Source organism: Piliocolobus tephrosceles, chromosome 13, assembly GCF_002776525.5.
Source record: "Piliocolobus tephrosceles isolate RC106 chromosome 13, ASM277652v3, whole genome shotgun sequence".
Lineage (NCBI taxonomy): Eukaryota > Metazoa > Chordata > Mammalia > Primates > Cercopithecidae > Piliocolobus > Piliocolobus tephrosceles.
Genome location: NC_045446.1, coordinates 55,737,949 through 55,759,357, shown reverse-complemented (window position 1 = coordinate 55,759,357; position 21,409 = coordinate 55,737,949). Strand labels below are relative to the sequence as shown.

The 21,409-nt window shown below is 45.2% G+C and overlaps 1 protein-coding gene across 4 annotated transcripts in view; it reads right to left on the bottom strand.

Annotated features, from left to right (window-relative positions):
* The window catches only part of SCUBE2 (signal peptide, CUB domain and EGF like domain containing 2), a 73,484-nt gene that overhangs the window by 20,028 nt on the left and 32,047 nt on the right, over window positions 1-21,409 (bottom strand). For 2 of the 4 annotated variants that reach the window (XM_031933960.1, XM_023189912.3), the window contains exons 10-16: window positions 18,894-19,010; window positions 16,803-16,925; window positions 16,265-16,381; window positions 15,912-15,998; window positions 13,839-13,943; window positions 11,163-11,318; window positions 10,579-10,785 (exon numbers count right to left, since the gene is read on the bottom strand). In XM_031933960.1, coding sequence (XP_031789820.1) covers window positions 10,579-10,785; window positions 11,163-11,318; window positions 13,839-13,943; window positions 15,912-15,998; window positions 16,265-16,381; window positions 16,803-16,925; window positions 18,894-19,010 — 912 coding nt within the window. The remainder of the gene's footprint in view (window positions 1-10,578; window positions 10,786-11,162; window positions 11,319-13,838; window positions 13,944-15,911; window positions 15,999-16,264; window positions 16,382-16,802; window positions 16,926-18,893; window positions 19,011-21,409) is intronic. The other 2 variants (XM_023189911.3, XM_023189913.3) reach the window with 2 other exon arrangements.

Here is a 21,409-nt window from a genome sequence, read left to right as displayed (position 1 = left end):
GAGATGTCCTGGCTGCTGTGTGGAGAACAGATGAAGGCCAGGCAAGGCTGAGGAGAACAATTCAGAGCCTGGTACAACAGACTGGGCAAGAGATGATGGTGGCTTGAAATAGAGCAGTAACAATAACGGAGGAGGAGAAAACTGGTCGGATAAAGGAAATTACCTGAAGGCAGAGCTGACAGGATTTGCACATGGACTGGATGAGGAACATGACATAAAGGGAGAGATCAAGATGACTCAGGCTTTCCACTTGAGCAACTGGGTGAGGAGAGGTGCCCCTTACTGAGATGCTGGTTTGGGAGGGAGGATGCTGGTTTGATTTGATTTGATGCTTGGGAGGATAAGAAGCTTTCTTTGGAAACACTGAGTTTGAGATGCCAGTTGGCCATCCAAGTGCAGATACTAAGAAGGCAAGGATTCTACTGGTGGTCTCTGAGGCGGAATACTACACCTCAGGGGTTGACAAGATGATCCACCGGTGGGAGCACGTTTCTACACCCATACCTACGAATTTTCACCTAAAATAAGAAACAAACGAAGCTCCCCTGGTTTAGAATATGGTGTAAGAGCAGCCTCTCAGCCAGTCTCCATCTCTGTGAGGCACAAGACACACGTGAAGAGCCAGGGTCGCCAAGAAAAGAGAAGCAATGGCACCCACAACTCAGGCGCAAGGCACTGACTGACTCTCGCCTCTCAATACATAGAGAACAGTTACAGCTTAGCTATGCCTGGGTAATGAGATGTCCTGACCTGTATTATCGTGTTTTAACTAAACTAACCATCACAAAATAGAAAGCAGCTTTGACGGATTCCTGGAAAGAACCGACTGAAGGGCCTAAACATGACGCGCGCCCATGCGCACCACAGGAGTGTCCGCAGCCGCATCTTCTGCTCCTAGCACAGCAGCCACCCGTGCCCGCACCACAGAAGGCCCGCAGCATCTTCTCCTAGCACAGCAGCCACCCATGCCCGCACCACAGGAGAGGACCCGCGGGCGCATCTTCTGCTCCTAGCACAGCAGCCACCCGTGTCCACAGTGGAGCGGAGGTTTCCCATCCAAGACCCCCAGTGGGTGCCTGGAACCTCGGAGAGTACCACACCCTATATACACTAGGGGTTTTCCTATGTGTGCTTATTCATGATAAAGTTTCATTTATAAATTAGGCACAGCAAGAGATTAACAATAATAATAAAATAAAACAATTATCACAACATACTATAATAAAAAGTTATGTGAATGTGGTCTCTCAAAATATCCTATAGTACTGTACCCTTTTTGTGATCTGTCAGTCTGATAACTGAGATGACTACTATGTGACTAACACGCAGGATAAAGGGAGAATTCATATCCCAGGCAGGATGGGGAGGGTACACACCATGGGTACGAAGGATAAAGGGAAGATTCATATCCCAGGCAGGATGGAGCGGGACAACACGAGATTTCATCATGCCACTCTGAAGAGTGGGCAATTTAAAACTTACAAATTGTTTATTTCTGGAATTTTCCATTTGATATTCTTGGACCATGGTTGACCCAGGTAACTGAAACCACAGAAAGCAAAACTGCCTATAAGGGGGCATTAGTGTATTAGCTCTTTGTCAAACTACATCATGAGACATAAACAGTTACAATTTAATCTGATCTGTCAAGAGCTCACCGAAAGCACTAGCAAAGGTCAAAAAGACTATATGACAAATGGATTTGCGACCACCACTGTCAATAATGAACCTTGCCCAATTGTAAAGATTCTACTTTAAGATGCTAGCCAGTTATTTTTAAATGTGTTTATTTAATCTTTATCTTGTTCTGTCTTCTGTGATGAATACAGTGTACTAGCCAATAGTGTAAGTATACAGTTTATAAACAAGTAAACATCCATATATGTTTTACTTGGAGAGAGAGTGTATGTGTGTGCATTCTTAAATGTTCAACATCTCTGGGACAAAGGAACTGGAGAGGGCAGTTTCAGAGTTGCCAGCATGTGGTGGCATTTAAAGCTATGGCACTGGGTAAGGTCACCAAAGAGAGTGTGACGACAGAGGAGGGGACGAAGGATTCAGCCCTAGGATAATCAGAGGGGAGGAACTGGAACCAGCATTGAAAATGAAAAGGGAGCAGCCAGTGAGGTATGGAGAAGCAGAAGTGTGTTGTGTCTGAAACCCACAGGAAGAAACTGTTTCCAGGAGAGGGAGTGATGAGCGGAGGGAATACCTCAATGAGGAGTGAGCAAAGGCAACTGGATTCGGCATCATAGAGGTGGTTAGGAACCTTGGAAAAAGTTTCTGTGGAGAGGTTGGCATGAAAATCAGACTGAAGAGAAATGGGAGGTAAGGAGGCAAAGACAGTATGACTACGGCTCCTTCAAAGAGTTTCGTTCTACACAGAATGGGGGACACAGAAATGAGGCAGTAGCTATAGAGATGCGTGAAGTCAATGGGGGGTTTGTTTGGTTTTTAAGACATGAGATGGTTTGTGTGATGCTGGAAATGATCTAGCAGAGGAGAAGAATTCTGAGATGGGAGAGGTCAATGGGGACAACAGCAGGGGCAATATTTTTAAGAAGTTGAGAGAGGACAGGCTCCAGCTTGAGTGGAAGATACAGGCGTGGCCTTAGAGGCATGGGCTGTCCATCCATTTTAACAGGAGACAGGTCTGAGCCTGTATGGACAGACTCAGGATTAGGCAAGTTAGGCTGGGCATGAAGAGAAGAAGTTGTTCCGCTAGACTCCCAGACACCCATGGACACCTCTGCCTAGAAATCTTGTTGCCCAAGAAGCACTTCTCTCCCTGGCCTCTGGCTTTACTCCTCTTATAGAAGCATCTCTATTCTCCCAGTCAACAAGGCTCCAAATCACAGCTCTCCCTGGCTTCTCTCCTCACTGCCCTGTCACTCAGTGGCAGCATCCTACAGCTGTGTCCCTTCTCTCTATCCCCTTGGCACAAATGTCCCTTAGATCCTCACCATCTCTTATTTGGATTGCTGCAGTAACCTTCCAAGATTCCTTCTGACTTTCTGTCCCTCCCTGCCTCCACTCTTTCCATTCTACCATCAGATACACCTTTCTATAATCTGTTTCTGATTGCTTCACTCCCTGGCTCAAAAACCTCCTTGCCTTGCCTTCTTGCACTCCTTTCAGTTTCTCTGACTCAATACTCAGGCTTTAGCCTCCTTTTATGTATCTTTTTTCATTCTTTCTCATGCTCTCTCAAGAACCTATTTTTTCCTGCTTCTCCTATAAATCTCTTTTGATTATTTCTTCCCCAGTGATCACATTCATTTCATCATTCAACCAACTTCCTGTCTTTTTCTCAGTGCCTCCTGCATATGAAACAGGGCAGGGTGAGATGAGGGATGTATGGGAAGCAAGTGCCAGGATCACAGGCCACATCAGAATCCTCTGAGCTCAGCCCGCCTCTTTCCTCTTCTCAGTCCCCAATCCATGTCATCCCCAAATGCTGCTCGTTTTTCCTTGTAAATATTTCTCTAACCCATTGCTGTTTCTCTATCTAGGACCTGCATGTTCTCAATATCTCATAGGCAACACATTCAAAAGCCCCCAGATTGGTCTTTCTGCCTCTAATTCTGCCCTTCAGTATAGTCAGAGAGATCTTTCTAGAATACACATATGACCTGGACACTTCCTGAGTAAATGGCAACATGTCACCTAGAGATAAAGTTGAGGCTCCTTAACAACATATCCAAGGTCTCCATGAGTTGGTCATGCCCTCCCATTAGCCCAGTTGTCCACCACATTCTACCTGGTACTCCAGGTTTAGTGACACTGACATGCCAATAATCGCCTGTGCATACCTTGCTCTTCCTCATTTCCCAAGGCTGTTCCTTGGGCTGAATACTCCTCCCCACTTAGCCATCGTCTATGCATCCTTCAAAACTCTACGTAGGCTTTCTCTTTTTGGGGAAGGCATTTCTGACCCTTCCCTGGAGGGTTAAGTGTGACCCAATGGATGGTATCTTACTTACCTAGGCCTCCTCAGCACTCCCCACAGAGTTGGTACATGGAGGGCTATGCATATAAGCACAGCATGAGTAAGATGATCCCAGGGCACAGTCTGAACCCAGGAGAGGTGAGGACATTCAAATTGAGAAGAATATAGACTCGTGGCCAGGTGCAGTAGCTCACACCTGTAATCCCAGTACTTTTGGAGGCTGAAGCAGGTGGATCACTTGAGGTCAGGAGTTTGAGATCAGCCTGGACAACGTGGTGAAACCCGTTTCTACTAAAAATACAAAAATTAGCCAGGTGTGGTGGCAGGCACCTGTAATCCCAGCTACTCAGGAGGCTGAGGCAGGAGAATTGCTTGAACCTGGGAGGCAGAGGTTGCAGTGAGCTGAGATTGTGCCACTGAATCCAGCCTGGGTGATAAGAGCAAGACTGTCTCCAGAAAAAAGGAAAAAAGAATAGACTCAAATCAGATTTGGATTTCAATCCTGCCTCTGCAACACTTACTTGCTGGGTGACGTTGTGGAAAATGCTTGTCATCCTGTGTCTCAAGTTTCTTTATGTGTAAAAAGGGATGACTTAATACAGACTTGGGATGAGGATTAAATGAGATAATATAGGTAAAGTACTTAACACAGGGCTGAACACAGTGTCAGTGTTCAATGCATGTCAACATTTTACTCAATCATGTTTTTAAAACTTTTTTAATTAAAAGAATTTCCTATTCAGTCTGTGTGTTAAATATTGGTCAAATACTGGTCTATAGTGCTAATACAGATTTTATATTTTCCTCAGTTTAAACAAGAAAGGAAATCTCTGCCTGATCATTTCCAAATCATTTCTCAATTTTGAAAGAATTCAGAATAGAATATCTGAGCCAGGCACAGAGGCTCATGCCTGTGATCCCAGCTACTCGAAGGCTGAGGTGGGAGGATCACTTGAACCCAGGAGTTCAAGACCAGCCTGAGCAACATAGCAAGACCCCGTCTCTAAAAAATAGAATAATAATAATCTTAAAGAAGAAGAAAATGCCCAGCTCCTTCCTGCCTTAGGCCCTTTGGATTTGCTGATCCTCCCCCATCATGGAGCTCCCCCACACCCCCCAGGTCCCACCATCAGCACGTTGCACGCCAGCCGCTCCCCCTCACTTAGGCCTTAGCACTTGACCACTTGCTCCTAGTCACTTGCTCCGAGAGCCTTCCCTGGCTACCCTATGGAGAGTAATCCTCCCTCCAATCCTCTCTGTTTTATTCTCTTCATAGCACTTAAGCTTTTGAAATTATCGCTTTACTTTTTAATTTCTGTTTTCCTCTGTTACAGTGTGAACTTCATGAGAATAGGCCCTTTGATTATTATGTTCTTAATTGCTTCATCCCAAGGACACAGAGTAGACAGAATTGTACTCGATTAATACTAGTTGAATTAATTTTTCTCAGTTGCTGCAGAGGAACAGCAGTAAGCTGTTACAAACGGAATTAAATGTTCCTAGTCTCTCAAGAACCCAGGCACTAAAATACTTCCCAGTTTGCCAGTTGTCTGGATTGTTTCTTCTAAAAATCTCAGCAAGTTTTAAAAACAACCAAATACAGTATATATACATACACACACACACATACATATATATATATATATACACACACACATGCATACATACATATATATTATCCAGTGTATTTCTTAAATAATGTATCTTTTAGCTGGTATTATGAAAGTACAATAGCTAGACGTTCATGTCATATAGTTAATTTTCTTTAGACATGAAGAACTTTATGAAGTACTGTAGAGCTTAAGAAATTTGTTACTTGGAGACTATAATCATTTTTTTGCCATCTTGCTAAAATTGATCACAGATGGTACAAAGGTCATTTGGAGAGCAGGCTGTCCCCAAAGTCCCCAAATGCCAAATTAATGAGACTTTACTATATAAAATAACAATAAGAAAGAAAATATACAATTGGTCAGAAGTGATTATTTTCTCTGGTGTAAGTTGGGACTTTAAAATTTATTTTTTAATGATATTCAAAGGATAAACAGTTCAACGTAAAAATAGGCAAAGAATATAGATGTTCTCAGAAGAAGGAATCCAAATGACCACAGGCATAAGACAGCATGCTTAGTCTTACTAATAAAGAAAACCAAGTTTAAATGACTATTCTTTTTTTGCTTATCAGATTTGCAAAAATGAAAAGGATCAATGATAAATAATCCATGTTAGCAAAGATGTAGGGCTATAAACACTCCAATGTTGGAAGCAATATGCATTGGTATGATCTTTTGGGAAAGTAATTTGGCAGTATCTATTAAAGTTTTAAATATACAAGTTCTTTGAGTTGGCCATTGTACTTTTACAAGTCTATCCTTCAGAAATATTGGCCATATGTACAAAGAATGATATTCACTGAGCACTATTCGCAATAGAAAAATTAGCAATAACTTCTATGTTCACCAATAGGGAGGGGTAGGGCTAATCAGTACTGGTGTCTTCAAACAAATACAGCCTGGGAAGCTGTAAAAGAAATGAGGTCGCTCTTCTATCATGTTAGAGAGATGTTCTTGATCTACACTACAGTTAAAAACAACACATAGCACTATTCAAATTGTATTGATATTTGTTTTTTATTTTGTTTATTTATTTTGTTTATTTTGTTTATTTATTTTGTTTATTTTGTTTGTTTATTTATTATTTTTGAGCCTATCTTAGGCTCTTGGTTTGCCACCTAGGCTGCAGTGCAGTGACGCAATCATAGCTCACTGCAGCCTCAAACTCCTGGGCTCAGATGATTCTCCCGCCTTAGACTCTTAGTAGCTGGGACTACAGGTGCCACCAACCAACATAGTGAGACAGAGACAGAGTCTCACTATGTTGCCCAAACTAGTATTGAACTCCTGGCCTAAAGTGATCCTCCCACTTCGGCCTCCCAAAGTGCTGGGATTACAGATGTGAGCCACTGCACCCAGCCTATTTAATATATATATATATATAATATATATATTTTATATATATAATACATCTATTTTATATATATAATATATATTATATATATATGTGTGTTTATTCATACGTAAACCTATAGTCAATTTTCAACACAGTAGCCAAAGTTATCTTTTGAAAACACGTCAGTTACTCCTCTGCTCAAAGCCCTCCACTGGCTTCCTTTCTCATCAGATTTGGGATCAGGGTCCTCCCTGGTTTTGAGTTCCCTCTGCTACTGCTCTGCCCTTGCTGTCCCTCCCTGACTCTCTCAGCTCTCATCCTTCTGGCCTTCCTTCCAGTACCTTGGGGTTTTCCTATGTGTTGTTCCGTTTGCCTGAAACTCTCTTGCCCCAGATATCTCCATAGCTTGCTTCTTACTGTCCTTTGGGTCTCTGCCCAAATGACACTTTGCAATGAGGCCTTCCCTGACCACAGTCTGCAGTTTGGGGGAGTAGGCTCCTCATCCCTCACCCCTCACCTTGGCCTGGCACTTTCCATTCCACTTCCCTGCAAGCCTGCTTTCCATATCCCTATCGCCCTCTGCTACATGATAGTAGTATCTTTCCTTGTTTATTGGTTGGTTGTCTACCTTCTTCCTCTAAAATTGTAAACTCTGTGAGGGCTGAGATGTTTGCTTGTTTCTTTTCTTTTTGAGACGGAGTCTCGCTCTGTCGCCCAGGCTGGAGTGCAGTGGCTGGATCTCAGCTCACTGCAACCTCCGCCTCCCGGGTTCACGCCATTCTCCTGCCTCAGCCTCCCGAGTAGCTGGGACCACAGGCGCCGGCCACCTCGCCCGGCTAATTTTTTGTATTTTTAGTAGAGACAGGGTTTCACCGTGTTAGCCAGAATGGTCTCGATCTCCTGACCTCGTGATCCGCCCGTCTCGGCCTCCCAAAGTGCTGGGATTACAGGCTTGAGCCACCGCACCCAGTGCTTGTTTCTTTATTGCTGGATTCCTGGTATCTAGAATGGTACCTGGCACACAGTTGGTGCTCAATAAATATTTATTGAATGAATATATAAAATGTCCTTTTTATATGTGCTTAAAAACAGTTATGGAAAAATAACACAGCAAACTATAACAGAGATTACTGCTGGGGAGTTGGATTAGGGAGCTGTGGAGAAAATTTTTTTTTTTTTTTTTTGAGACGGAGTCTCGCTCTGTCGCCCAGGCTGGAGTGCAGTGGCGTGATCTCAGCTCACTGCAAGCTCCGCCTCCTGGGTTCACGCCATTCTCCTGCCTCAGCCTCCCGAGTAGCTGGGACTACAGGTGCCTGCCACCATGCCCGGCTAGCTTTTTGGATTTTTTTAGTAGAGACGGGGTTTCACCATGTTAGCCAGGATGGTCTCGATCTCCTGACCTCGTGATCCACCCGTCTCGGCCTCCCAAAGTGCTGGGATTACAGGCATGAGCCACCGCGCCAGGTGAGAAAACTTTTATCTTTACTGTATACATTTCTGTGCCATTTGAAACATGTACTACTTTCATAATTGAAAACTAAATTTAAAATATTTAAAAAGATAAACATAACATATTTTAAAAAAATAAACATCTCTCCTGGAAGGAGAGATGGAAGTGACTCCATTTTTTTTGGAGCTTTTTTCTGCAGATACTAAAAATCATTTCTTTTTTTTTTTTTTTTTGAGACGGAGTCTCGCTCTGTTGCCCAGGCTGGAGTGCAGTGGCGCGATCTCAGCTCACTGCAACCTCCAACTCCCTGGTTCAAGGGATTCTCCTGCCTCAGCCTCCCAAGTAGCTGGGAATATAGGCATGCGCCACCATGCCCCGCTAAGTTTTTGCATTTTTTAGTAGAGGTGGGGTTTCACCATGTTGGCCAGGATGGTCTCAATCTCCTGACCTCGTGATCTGTCCACCTTGGCCTCCCAAAGTGCTGGGATTACAGGTGTGAGCCACCACGCCCGGCCCCGAGTATCTTTCGTAGGCTGTTGTGGTCATGAAGCCCCTGTTAAGTAACTCCTGCTCCTTATCCTTGGGCCTTTACTCCCCAGGAACATACCCATGGTAGTATTAGTGATACCCTCACTGGGAGCCAGTCCATGCAGCCCTTGACATAGGTTTTCTTGACTTCTTAACTGGTCACAAAGACTCCTTGGCCAGTCTACGAGGCCTCACCCCAACAGGATAGCAGACGGGGGAGGGGTGCAGTGGAACCCTGAGAGGCCAGGAGGGCCCTGACAGTTTCTGCAACTCATCCTGGAAAGCAGGGCAGCCATAGCCAACTCTCACCACTATTTTAGTATGGAAACTGGAACTCTTAGAATTTTAAATGGGAACAGATCAACCAGCTGGACTGTTTTTACTTTTTTTCCCCTCTTTGTTTCTTTTTAAGAGAATCAGCTGGAATGAAAGTCAAGACTATCTGGAAACCAGCCCCTTGCAGACAGTTCCACTTGATTTTGCACTTGATTTTCACTAAGTTTTGGCAAAGCAACAAATTTGAGCTGTGGGGCTAAGGCTGACAATTCTCTGGACCAAGTGCCCCTGGATTCAGCTTGGCTTATTTAGAAACACACATTCTTACTCCTTAGCTAAGCTTTATTGCTTAGGCCTCATGATTCTACTGATACTTTGGAAAAGGACATCAGTTTATCCTGGAGAAATCTAGTTACTGAAATTCACCTGGCTTGGGACCAGAGCACAGGCTTTGGAATCAGAACATCAGTGTGATCCTGAGCAAGAGAACTTAGCCCTCTAAGCTTCAGCTGTTAAATGCAGTTAGTAATACCTACCTGGGAAGGTTACTGTTAGGATTAATTGAGATAATGCAGACATGAGACTTACTGTTACGCTTATGGCAGATAAGAACTGAATACATCATTATCATTTTTACTGTAAAGTGAGACCCAATTTTTCCCATCTAAGACTTTTCAGATAAAATCTCCCATAATTGCCCAGACGAGTCCCTCGTGACAAATTTCTAAACTGACCATTGTAGAACCTCGTGTCCTGGACCCTCTTGCTAGCTTTATCAGAGAGACAGAACTGATGCTGCTCAGGTGCCAGGTCTCAAATTTAATTCTGAAATACCACCACCAACACAACCCATGCAATGGAACTGACACTATTAGGAGCCCTGGGCTGAGGCTCTGGGGTCTCGTAAGGCAGCCAAGCAGCCCCCTAGCTTTGCCTGTGCACAGAACTATGGACAGGAGCTTATTCGTTGCCATAGTTGGCCAAGCCAGAGGAAGGCCATAAGAGTAGCTGTGATGACAGAGTGTGGAGAAGGCTCGAGGGTGCCTTACCCCTGCAGTTCTGCCCCAGCCAGGGAAGGCTGCCGTCCCTCAGACCTGTAAAGGGCAACACCCCTCTTCTCATCAACCTTGCCACTTCTTTCCTGTTCCTCAAGGCAACAAACATTTTAGTGCCCACCACAAGCCAGACACTATGCCAGGCGCTGAGGACAGAATGGTGAATGAGATCAGTCTCACTCCAGGGAGCTCTGGGCCTAGCAGGGACGACAGACACAAACGCGACAGTTACTAGGAAACAGAGGGCTGCCCGGAGTGTTCTCTAAAGAGAGCCCTGAGAAGGGAGGATGGGCCAGACTTGCTTTTGGTTACCCTGAGTGTTTATGGAGCCCAAGGCTGTTCTGTTAGCAAGAATGTCCCAGGCCACTCACCACATTGGTTTTCTACATGACCCTGGCCCACTCCACAGGACTCTGCCTGGTGTTCAGATGTTCTGGGAGGCTTTTTAGCCACGTCGAGGTTCATGCCTGAGAGCTGGAGGTGAAACTGCTCCCTGTGGACAGCCTTTCTGAGCGTGCGGATGGCTTTCCGGAGCCGCTTCTCGGTTCGCTTTACAATGCAGCTCAGGTCACAAGAAGCTACAGAAACAAGAGGGACAGCAGTGCGGGAGAGGTCAGGCTGCAGCGTGTGACAGTGGCCAGATCAACCGCAGGCCCTACCAACACCCCGAGCTCCCTATGGACTGAATGGGGAGAAACCTGGAGGGGGCACCTAGCAGGCTGGGCAGCATTGGATTCAAACAGAAATTTGTGGATCAAAATGGTAGCTTTGGGTTTTTCTGAAGCAGAGAAAATCATCGGGTTCCAAATCAATTCAGTTTAGTTTCAGGGTGAAAAAAACAGGAGATACTTCAGTGTTTGCATTATTTTCCCCCAAGAATGATAAGAAGTGAAAGGCAAAGAAATAAGGAGCAAGCCGTGAGAAGCCTGGCAATGTAGACTGTTTTCAAACCAACCTGTCACCTCCTTTTGGTTAGTTTCAAGCTCAAACTCAACAGTGATAAACATTTCCTTAGAGGCGCTTGGTCGGCCAGGGGCTCCTGGGACTTGCTTGCCAGAGCTGCATGTAAGGTTTACGTAGCGGAAGCTCTCTTTTACTGAGCTGTGCTTCTCTGTATGAAGAAACAAAATTATCGGAAGCCAAATCCTGGCAAAGCACTCAGCTGAACATTTGCTAGAGCTCAGTAAACATTTCATTAAAACAACTCTCATGGGACTAAGTGATTCTCTCCAGATGCCAAGACACTGCAAGCCCTCAACTTGGAGCACAATGACATTTTAATTTTGAAGACCTAGTATTGCCTCCTATATAACTTTACAATTTAGCTCTTGAAAATTCTTTTCATGAATAAATGCTAGATGTTTCCAACTAGCCACATATGTGGGAGACAAGAACCAGGGGTTGTCTTGCATTCTTTACTGACGGTTTGCTAACGTGTGCTTACATTCTCACAGTTGGTTTGCATAAAGCTGGATGTGCCGAGCAGGGGCTGAGGCTTCAAATAAGGAACGAGCACAAGAGTGGAAAGGAAACCAACTCCTGCTTTCAGGCAAACTGACCTTGGAAGTCATTCTAACCCGAAGGGAAAGCTGGAACGCCCGTCAGCAGTGATGTCTCATTTTTAAATAACCAGGAGCAATAAATGGCACAAAGCATCAACAGAACCAAACAATATCATGAAGGCATCTAGGATAAGAGTGGAAGTACTGCATAAGACAGGGCTTTGCACATCCTTCTTCCTGACTTGACTGTCTCCCCTCTCACCATGGTTTCCAGTGACTCTGTTAACCCTCACCAAAGAGCAGGTCCACATATCAACCACTCCATGAATTTGTCTCTATTTCAGAATCTTTACTGAAATGAAGTATTACCTGTATCAGATGCTTCTTTAACATTACAAGGACATTCAAGCCATAGGTCAACAGGGGCCACAGGAAGGAGGCAAATTTATTTCTTCTCTATATTTTTCCCCTAAAGATTTATCTTACTTTTTCCAAAGGGTAACTTCAAATCTTAAACTGAACAGATTCTCATTTTAAATCTTTTTCCCTTTCGATGTTCCATATGTATTTTTTTAACTTTCCATTTTGAAGTAAGTAGATTTATAGAAAAGTTGCTAAGATAGTATAGAGTTCTCACATAACCTTCACTCAGTCTCCCCTAATGTTAACATCATACATTTATCAAAGCTAAGACATTAACACTAGTACAATCTCGTTAAGTAAACTACAGGCCAAATCTATTTTTATCATTTTATTTATTTTATTTCATTTTACTGAGACAGGGTCTCGCTCTGTCGCCCAGGCTGGAGTACAGTGGTGTCAACACAGCTCACTGCAGCCTCCAATTCCTGGGCTCAAGTGATCCGCCCGCCTTGGCCTCCTGAGTAGCTGGGACTACAGGCATGAACACTAGGCCTGGCTAATCTTTTTGTAGTTTTCATAGAGATGGGGTTTTGCCATGTTGCCCAGGCTGGTCCCGAACCCTTGAGCTCAAGCAATCTGCCTGCCTTGGCCTCCCAAAGTGCTGAGATTACAGGTATGAGGCACCATGACTGGTTCAAATCTATTTTTAAACAATGCTCCCTCCCTCCACTCCTGAGATTTAAAAGTATAAATGCTCACTATGGTTAATTTGGAAAATGCAGAAAAAAAATTAAAATTACCCATCATCCTCCCACCCAGATGTAACCACTACTAAATGATATCATGAGTTGTCTTTGTGTTTCTTCTACCACACTTTTTCTTACACAATTTGGATTGTATTAGATATACAGAATGTTTCTCTCCTGCTTTGCATCTCAGCATTATAACAAGACCATTTTCCTGTGTCGTTAAACATTCTTTGAAAACATAGAATTAATAGCTGCATAATATTCCATCTAATGGAGGTACCAAGTTACTTTAAATTACTTACTTAAAATAGGCAGGCAAAAGTGACTAGAGGACTAGAGTGAGCTTTAGGTTTATTTGTCTGTGTGATTTGAGAGTCGATTGGGAAAAGAAGCCTCCCTAATACATGAATCCTAATCCTTTTTATTTTTAATCTCTAAAAGTATTCTATAAAATATTACTGGAAATGTGTGCCGGGAAAGTAAAAGGAATGTTAGATTCTGCTCTTTTCAACAAGGCCAGTTCTACTTGGATGGTATTTGCTTTGCTGAAGCCAATGGGGTCACTGCTTCCAAAAACTAGACCCAGCAGGAAAGCTGGATATTAGATCTTTGTTCATCAAAGTTATCCTTTCTGAGCCAAACTTTTTTTCATTTCTTTGGCTTATATTTCAAGCAAAATCTGAGATCTGGAAAATTTAACCCAATATGATCACAAATTGCTAATTCACCTGAAGCCCTTATTGACTTCTATGAACTCGTGGGTTTCCCCAGAGCCTCACCAACTATACCATGCAAAGGAAGCCCCGAAGTGTGACCCCAGAACTATACAAGCGTGTTAGGTTATGCTCTTCTTCCTCTTGGGATGAGTCCCTGCAGGTTCTGGATGGTTCAATCCCATCTGCAGTGTGCTTGGATCAGCTGGACAGCCCCTGGCCCCCATGGACCTCCAGTTTGGTTGGCTGCAGGCCCCTTCCCACATGCAGGCAAGCTCCCTACACCAACCATCTGATTCCATACCTGGTAGTGCTGGTCGCAGACCCTCGGGAAACAGCTCAGCCTTTTTCAAACTACACTTGCCTTCATTTAGCTTAAAGGTTACACTTGTCCTGACGGTGTCGACATCTTCAGAAAGAAACAAGTGAGAGATGTTACCTTCAGAGGCAAAGGAATGGAGACACCGGATGGGAAGCAGCAAACTGTCCATTGGCGGCTCCCACCACACACAGCACACTCTGAGCCCCTCTCCTACCCTGAGGCCAAGAATGGCTTGGATCATGGAGTGCCCACTGCCCTGGACTAGGGCCACCAGGAGCCTCCTAAAAATTACAGTTACCCCCTCATATGAGAGACAAATCCAGTGTTCAAATATAACAGAGGCCATCCTGGCCAACATGGTGAAACCCCATCTCTACTAAAAATACAAAAATTAGCCGGGCGTGGTGGCACATGCCTGTAATCCCAGCTACTTGGGAGGCTGAGGCAGGAGAATTGCTTGAATCCGGGAGGCAGAGGTTGCAGTGAGCTGAGATTGCACCACTGCAGTCCAGCCTAGGCAACAGAGTGAATGAGACTCCATTTCAAAAAATATATATAATTATCTCTCTCTCTCTCTCTCTCTCAAACTGAGGGTCAAAAATAGCCCCCATGGTGAAATAAAACATGAAGTCATTTTTGTGCCTTACTGAGAAAGAAGGCCAGAATCCCCCAGTTCAAATCTAGATAAGCCCGTTTGGCAAAATGGTGAAGGGCAGATCTTCCTAAACAAGCCTGCCGTGGGAGGACAGGGCTGAGGCAGCTGTCGTTCCAGACACAGATGGCACTCACTAAACCTGGCTAGGCTGTGAGGTCTGAGAGAGAGTGAGGGTCCCACTTTGAGGGCCTGATGTGCAAAATTCTGTTCTCCTCCCAGGGTCGGTCGTTCTTAACCACACGGTAGCTTCTGGAGTCAATACCCTAGTTCTTTTAAGTTGTGGTGAGAACTTGAGCAAGTTGCTTAATCTCCCTAAGCTTCAGTGTCCTCATCTGTAAAACAGACATAATTATAGTACCTATATTACCAGGCTGTTGTAAGGATAAAATGAGATAATGCATTTAAAAAAAGGAAAATGTTTAGCTCCCTGCTTGGTACACAGTAATAACTGAATAGCTATTAGCTATTTGCTTGCCCACCCTTGGGGTGGCCCAAATCACCAAGGAACTGTCGCTGAGGGATTTGGTGAAACAGACCATGATGTCTGCCCTGGCCGAGTCCAAACGTGCATTGAAAGGGGCAGTGAAGGACAGTGCTTGAGACTCTGCACCAAACTGCCTGGGTTCAAATCCCAGCTCCCCTATTTCTTATCTAAACCACTTTGAGTAAGTTATTTCACCTCTCTGAGCCTCAGTTTCTTCATCTGGTTAATGAGAATAATAGTACTCCCCAGAGGGTTGCAGTATGGCTTAAGTCAGTTAATACGTGTATTGTGGTGGCTGGCATATTTGAACTGCTCAATCAACGCATGAGAGCTGTACTGTCTTGCTTTGAGTCTCCAGCTTTGCTCATATATGTAATATGGACATCAGGATGTAATATGAACCTCATTCAGGTGTTCTGATGACATAAGGACAAAGGCGTCTATATCCAGGAGGACACAGGCTCCTAAAAACCTTGGATTTCACGCTTCATCTTTTGACAAACAGGAAAGGGTTTGGGCCCCTTTCTCGGCACAGAATTCCTGCTGCCCCTGCTTTGCCTATTTCTATCCATGCCATGAGACCCAGGCACATTCCCTTAGCCTTTGAGGTGCTCTGGAATACAGCCCGCTGGTCCTGGAGTTCTGTGGGCCTCTGCCCAGGATGATGACCCACCAGGGCTGACCACAGCCTCCTAACAAACAGTGGCCACACAGTAAGTATCTGTTACATGGGAGAGTCACATTCCGGGCACCAGGACTGCAGGCAACAACACTCTGAAACATGCTCACAGCATCAAGGAAATCAAGATTAAAAAAACAAAGCCAGCGTCCAAGAACAGCACCCCATGAATGAAGCCCCTTGAACATGGTGAGCCCCCAGAGAGAACATGCAGATTTGGTAAGATTTGGTAATTACCCCCAAAAGCAGAGTCATTTGATTTTTGTTGTTTGCTCCTGAGAGGAGAGGAAGAGCCACAGGTGACAGAGTAGGCCCCTTGCAGTCCTGACAGACAGAATGTGAATTGTCAAATGCATAAGCAAGGTCACAGGCTATCCTGGTAGCAGCTAAACTCTCCCCCCACCCCACTCCACATGGGCCACTAGAAAAACACCCAGCATATGGGGTCTCGAAGCACGGACCTCTCAAAGCATGGTGGCTGGGGCAGCTGGTGGAGGACCTGGAAGCCCTCTGAGGGAATCTAACACCTGGAGGCCAGAGAGGCCTGGCCCTGGCGTGAGGACCTGCCCCGGGAAATGGGCCCCACTCACCTGAAGAGAGGTGAATGCCAGAATGACATCTGAGGAAGCACCCGTCTCCTCCACCACTCTTACCACAGTGCAGGGACACACGGGGTGACACACTTGTGGGCAGGAGCCCCTTCACTTCTAGACAGGACAAAACAGACACTTACAGAAAGAGAAGGACATTTCTAAGTGTGACAAGGATGGTTGAGTCCCATGCACCAAAGTCCCCAAGAAAAGAAGGTAGAGCTGATGCCCGGCATAGAACATAGATGCTAGGCCTTATTCCCACCGAGGGAAAGGAGCCCCTGATATGCCATTTCTTCATGCAGAAAAGCAACCAGGAAAACAGAAGTGAGTTCCAACCTACACAGAAGCACAGAAGGAAACGCTAAAGATCCTGCAAAGTATCTCCTGTTTTTGAACTATTTAAAGAACGGCTGCTGCAGCTGGTGGGGAAGTCAGTGGAGGGAGGGTTGGGTGGGACGTGGGAGCGTGCAGAGCTGCACTGCCTCTGGGTCAGTGGCCAGCCCGCTGTCTGAGTCTGTACCTCGGTTCCCCTTACCCACACAGTCTTTTTTATTCCAGTGGAGCTTGTACCCAGGGTGGCACTGGCATTCGTAGCTGCCCACTGTGTTCACACAGACCTGCTGACAGCCTCCGTTGTTGACGCTGCACTCATTGGTGTCTGCGGAACAAAATACTCTCTTGTCACAGCAACCTGTCACTGAATGGGCTGATATGGTCCCTCCCTTGAGGAAGGAGCAGCAGGAGAGTCACAAGGTTGAAACTCACTAACCAAAGGAAGATGCTGAATGCCTTTAGCATGAGCACTTGGCACCAGCTGACTACACACCCCACTCCCCACCCAGCGAATTTCCTGGCATGAGGCTCAAGCTCTATTTTTTTTTTTTTGAGGTGGAGTTTTGCTCTTGTCACTCAGGCTGGAGTGCAGTGGTATAATCTCAGCTCACTGCAACCTCTGCCTCCCAGGTTCAAACAATTCTCCTGCCTCAGCCTCCCAAGTAGCTGGGATTACGGGCATGTGCCCCCATACCTGGCTAATTTTTGCATTTTTAGTAGAGATGGGGTTTCACCATCTTGGCCAGGCTGGTCTTGAACTCTTGGCCTCAGGTGATCCACCTGCCTTGGCCTCCCAAAGTGCTGGGATTACAGGTGTGAGCCACCACGTCCGGCCTCAAGCTGCATTCTTTTCCAATCCTTTCCTCCCTTAGCAACACCCGGTGTCCAAATTCAGACACTGCACAGACTTCTACTTTAAAACTCTACCGTCGTCCTGAGCTGCCTAGCAAGGGAGGCAGACAGAACTGGGACTCCCTGTTTAACCATTTATACAGTTGAGGCACAGAGAAAGAGAAGTGACTGCACTAATTCTCGTCAACCTGAGATTGAGTCCAGGTCAAAAGGTGGCTCCACCTAAACCCAGACATACATCCATACTCAGGGTACATTTCCTTGAGGTTTCCTGATGGACTGGGAAGAGTATGTTTTTGGCCATGCCAAGGATGTGTTGAAAGGGAGAAGGGAGATAACTGTCACTAGCAAATCACTAGTGTGTGTATATGTATATATATAGATATATATATATATAATTTTTTTTTCAGATGGAGTTTCGCTCTTACTGCCCAGGCTGGAGTACAATGGCACAATCTCAGCTCACTGCAACCTCCATCTCCCGGGTTCAGGTGATTTTCCTGCCTCAGCTCCCAAGTAGCTGGGATTACAGGCATGCGCCACCAGGCCCGGCTAATCTTGTGTTTTTAGTAGAGACAGGGTTTCTCCATGTTGGTTAGGCTGGTCTCGAACTGCCGACCTCAGGTGATCTGCCCGCCTTGGCCCCCAAAGTGCTGGGATTACAGCTGTGAGCCACCATGCCCAGTGTATCCATTTTTCTAAAGCACAAGACACAAGGACTGGGCAGGAAGTATTTAAGCCAGTGGTTCCCAAATCCTATAGATCCTCAGGAAGATGACCTTGGAAGCCCTAGTCATTCTGAATTGGAATCTGAACCTGTATTCTCAGAGATTGCTGGGTGAATCTGATGACTGGGGGAGTGGAGTGGGAGTCAGTTGGTACCAAATCCAGTTTATGGCACAGCCTGCTTGACCATGAGGTTATGAGACATGAGAACATGTTGCAAAATGGGCACAGAGTGGAGACAGAAACTTCATAGTTCTGCTTCCAGCTCAAAGACCTAGTTGTAGGACTCAAACCAAGGCTTTGCAGCCAGTTCCTATGCACCGCAGGGCCGTGGAATTGGTGGGTGCCCACAGTCTGAGGACTGTGACTTTACTATCTGCTGGGATGTTCCAACAGATAGAGTATCAGCTCCTGAGATACTCTTCCACTCTCTGAATACAACCGCAAGTCCATCAAGTCAATAGAGAATTCACAGCTGGAAGAGCTCACTACTTCTCTCTGCTCTATTTCACACTCAGGGTGTTAAAGGGATACATGTGGGGAGATTTCCTTTAGCGGATCCTTCTCTCAAGTTGATGGACTCACCACTATTGCTCAGGGACTGGAATGTACCTTTCATACCCCAATGTAGGAAAGCAAACCTCAGGAGTAGGCCCTGCTCCCCTCCAGGCCCAGCCTCATTCCCCTCCCAACTCAACAGGGGCAGTCTGCTCACCTCCACAGTGGGTGAAGCCATACAGGGTGTACCCTCGGTTGCAAGCACAAGCAAATGTGCCAGGGTGGTTGATGCAGCTGTGGTCACAGGTCCTATCCAAAGAGCACTCATCCATATCTGTAATGGTCAAAGGGAGAGGAGAGCTGAAACCCACGCTGAGGGATGAGTGAAGAACAGGTTTATGATAAACACCAATTGCTGACCAACACCAAAAACAGTACACACAGGGTAAAAAACATTAGCTATCCATTCTCCTCACTCACTTGTGTTAAAGAAAGTGTGGAGCAGCCCACAAGAAGTATACTCACTGCCGCGGCCCTCATTTCCACATTCTGTTGCAAACTGCACTTGCCTCAAAGCTCAGTTTGTCTCTTTCACCCATGTGTACTTGCAAGGCTAATTTAAAAAGTTTAAATGAAGCCAAATGAGATAACATGCCTAAAAAGGGTTTTGTAAGCTACAGGTGCTAGCTATGCATTTCTATTGTCATATAACTATTGGTAAAACAGCAATAGGAATTTATTAACCATGGCAAACTGAAAGGAGAAAACACTTGGTTTGGAGGTAAATCTAGTTCCCATCCCTTTCTTATCTTCTCGGAATTAGTCTTCTGGCCCCCAAGAGGCCAGTTAATCCTGGGTTTTAATGTCCTCTGCACTGAAAGAAGGCATTAATATTAATATCCTCACTAATTTTCTCTTTGCAGACCCTGAAATGTGGTAGCTCAGCTGTACATTGGATCCTCTTGGCCGATGCCTGGGTTTTGCTCCTCCCGTATGTTCCAGTCCCATGCATCTGCTATCCTCCTTGTTCAGTGTGGAAGCCTCCTTGGCTGCAGCGGGGGTCATGCACAGCAGCCTCAGGAGGCCGCATTTGTCCATCTCATCATCTCTTTTCCCTGGGTCTGGCCTTCAACCTCTTTCCTGTAGGCTAGAATTTGAGTGCTTCACTCCCTGAACCCTTTGGAGGATTTTAACAGAGTTACGACTTATGTCTCCAAATGGATAAGCCAGGACCAGTGCAGCACTTAGTCGAAGCTAACTAGACCACTGCTAGACCACTTTTTTCAACACTGAGTGTGCCATGAGAAACTATGTTAATAAAAAACAAACATTTGGAAGGAACAGGAAGAATGAAAAAGCAAAATAAAAAAGGGCAAATTCTTGCAAAACCTCTTCATCCCTAGCTTTTCCCAGAAATCCTGGCATTTCTTCAGTAAATTTGTTCTGTGCAAATATTTGTTCCACCAAGCCCGATCACTGAAAAATAAGAAAAACCCAGTTTCTTCCCTAGGAGTTGATGCCATTTTATGAAATCTGTTGTTAATATCAGCCAGTTGTCGAGAAAGTGGACTCGTTCAGTAGCTGACTTTGGCTGCTCAGTATGGGCTTCTGCTTTGCCAAAAATAATGAGATCACTTTTCTATTTCCTTTTTAATGTGTTTACACAGCTTCAACAGTATTGCCTGCTCTATACCCTAGGAAACATTATGTGGAACAGCAAATTTGCTTTCCAAGTCAAACTGAAGAAAACCACACAATAATTATCTAGAATTAACTTACTGAATTTGAAGGGGAATGTACTTGAACTGCCTGACAAATTATGTATTAAGAACAAACCAAGAGAAAAACAAAACAAACATCACACCATAATATTTTTTTTAAAAGGTAATGCTACATCTTTGTTATCTAAGATGAAATCTGATATTCTGATTTTTATTTAATTCTGAGATTTGTTTGTTTGTTTGTTTGTTTGTGTGTTTGAGATGGAGCTCTCTCTGTTGCCCAGGCTGGAATGCATTGGCGTGATCTCAACTCACTGCAACCTGTGCTTCCTGCGTTCAAGCGATTCTCTCGTGCCTCAGCCTCCTGAGTAGCTGGGATTACAGGTGCCCGCCACCACGCCCTCCACCACATCCCCACCTAATTTTTGTATTTTTAGTAGAGATGGGGTTTTGCCATGTTGGCCAGACTGGTCTCAAACTCCTGGCCTCAAGTGATCGACCTGCCTCCGCCTCTCAAAGTGCTGAAATTACAGTGTGAGCCACCGCACCCAGCCTAATTCTGAGATTTCTAACAAAATAAATTAGTCCTTGATTCCCATAAATGGAGCAAGAATACATTACAGCACATCTTTCCTGAGAACTTCTTCCTGCATGTCAAAGGAAAGGTGCTCATCTAAAAATAGAAAACAGTTTTCCCCCACCCAAAACAGCTACTAATGCTAACAACAACTGCTACCTAGGGAAGTCTCCTTGCTGCAGCCCTTATATGGGAAGGATGTCTTTGAGAAGGGGTCTGAAATCCTCTCTAAGGATCAACAAGCATCTCCTCCCCACAAGCCCTCCCCCTCCCTCTCTGCCTTCCCTCTCTTCAAAGATCAAAGGCTGGTCATTTAAAACAAGTGCTGGGCTAGGTGCGGTGGCTCACGCCTGTAATCCCAGCACTTTGGGAGGCCGAGGAGGGCAGATCACCTGAGGTCAGGAACTCGGGACCAGCCTGGCCAACACAGGGATA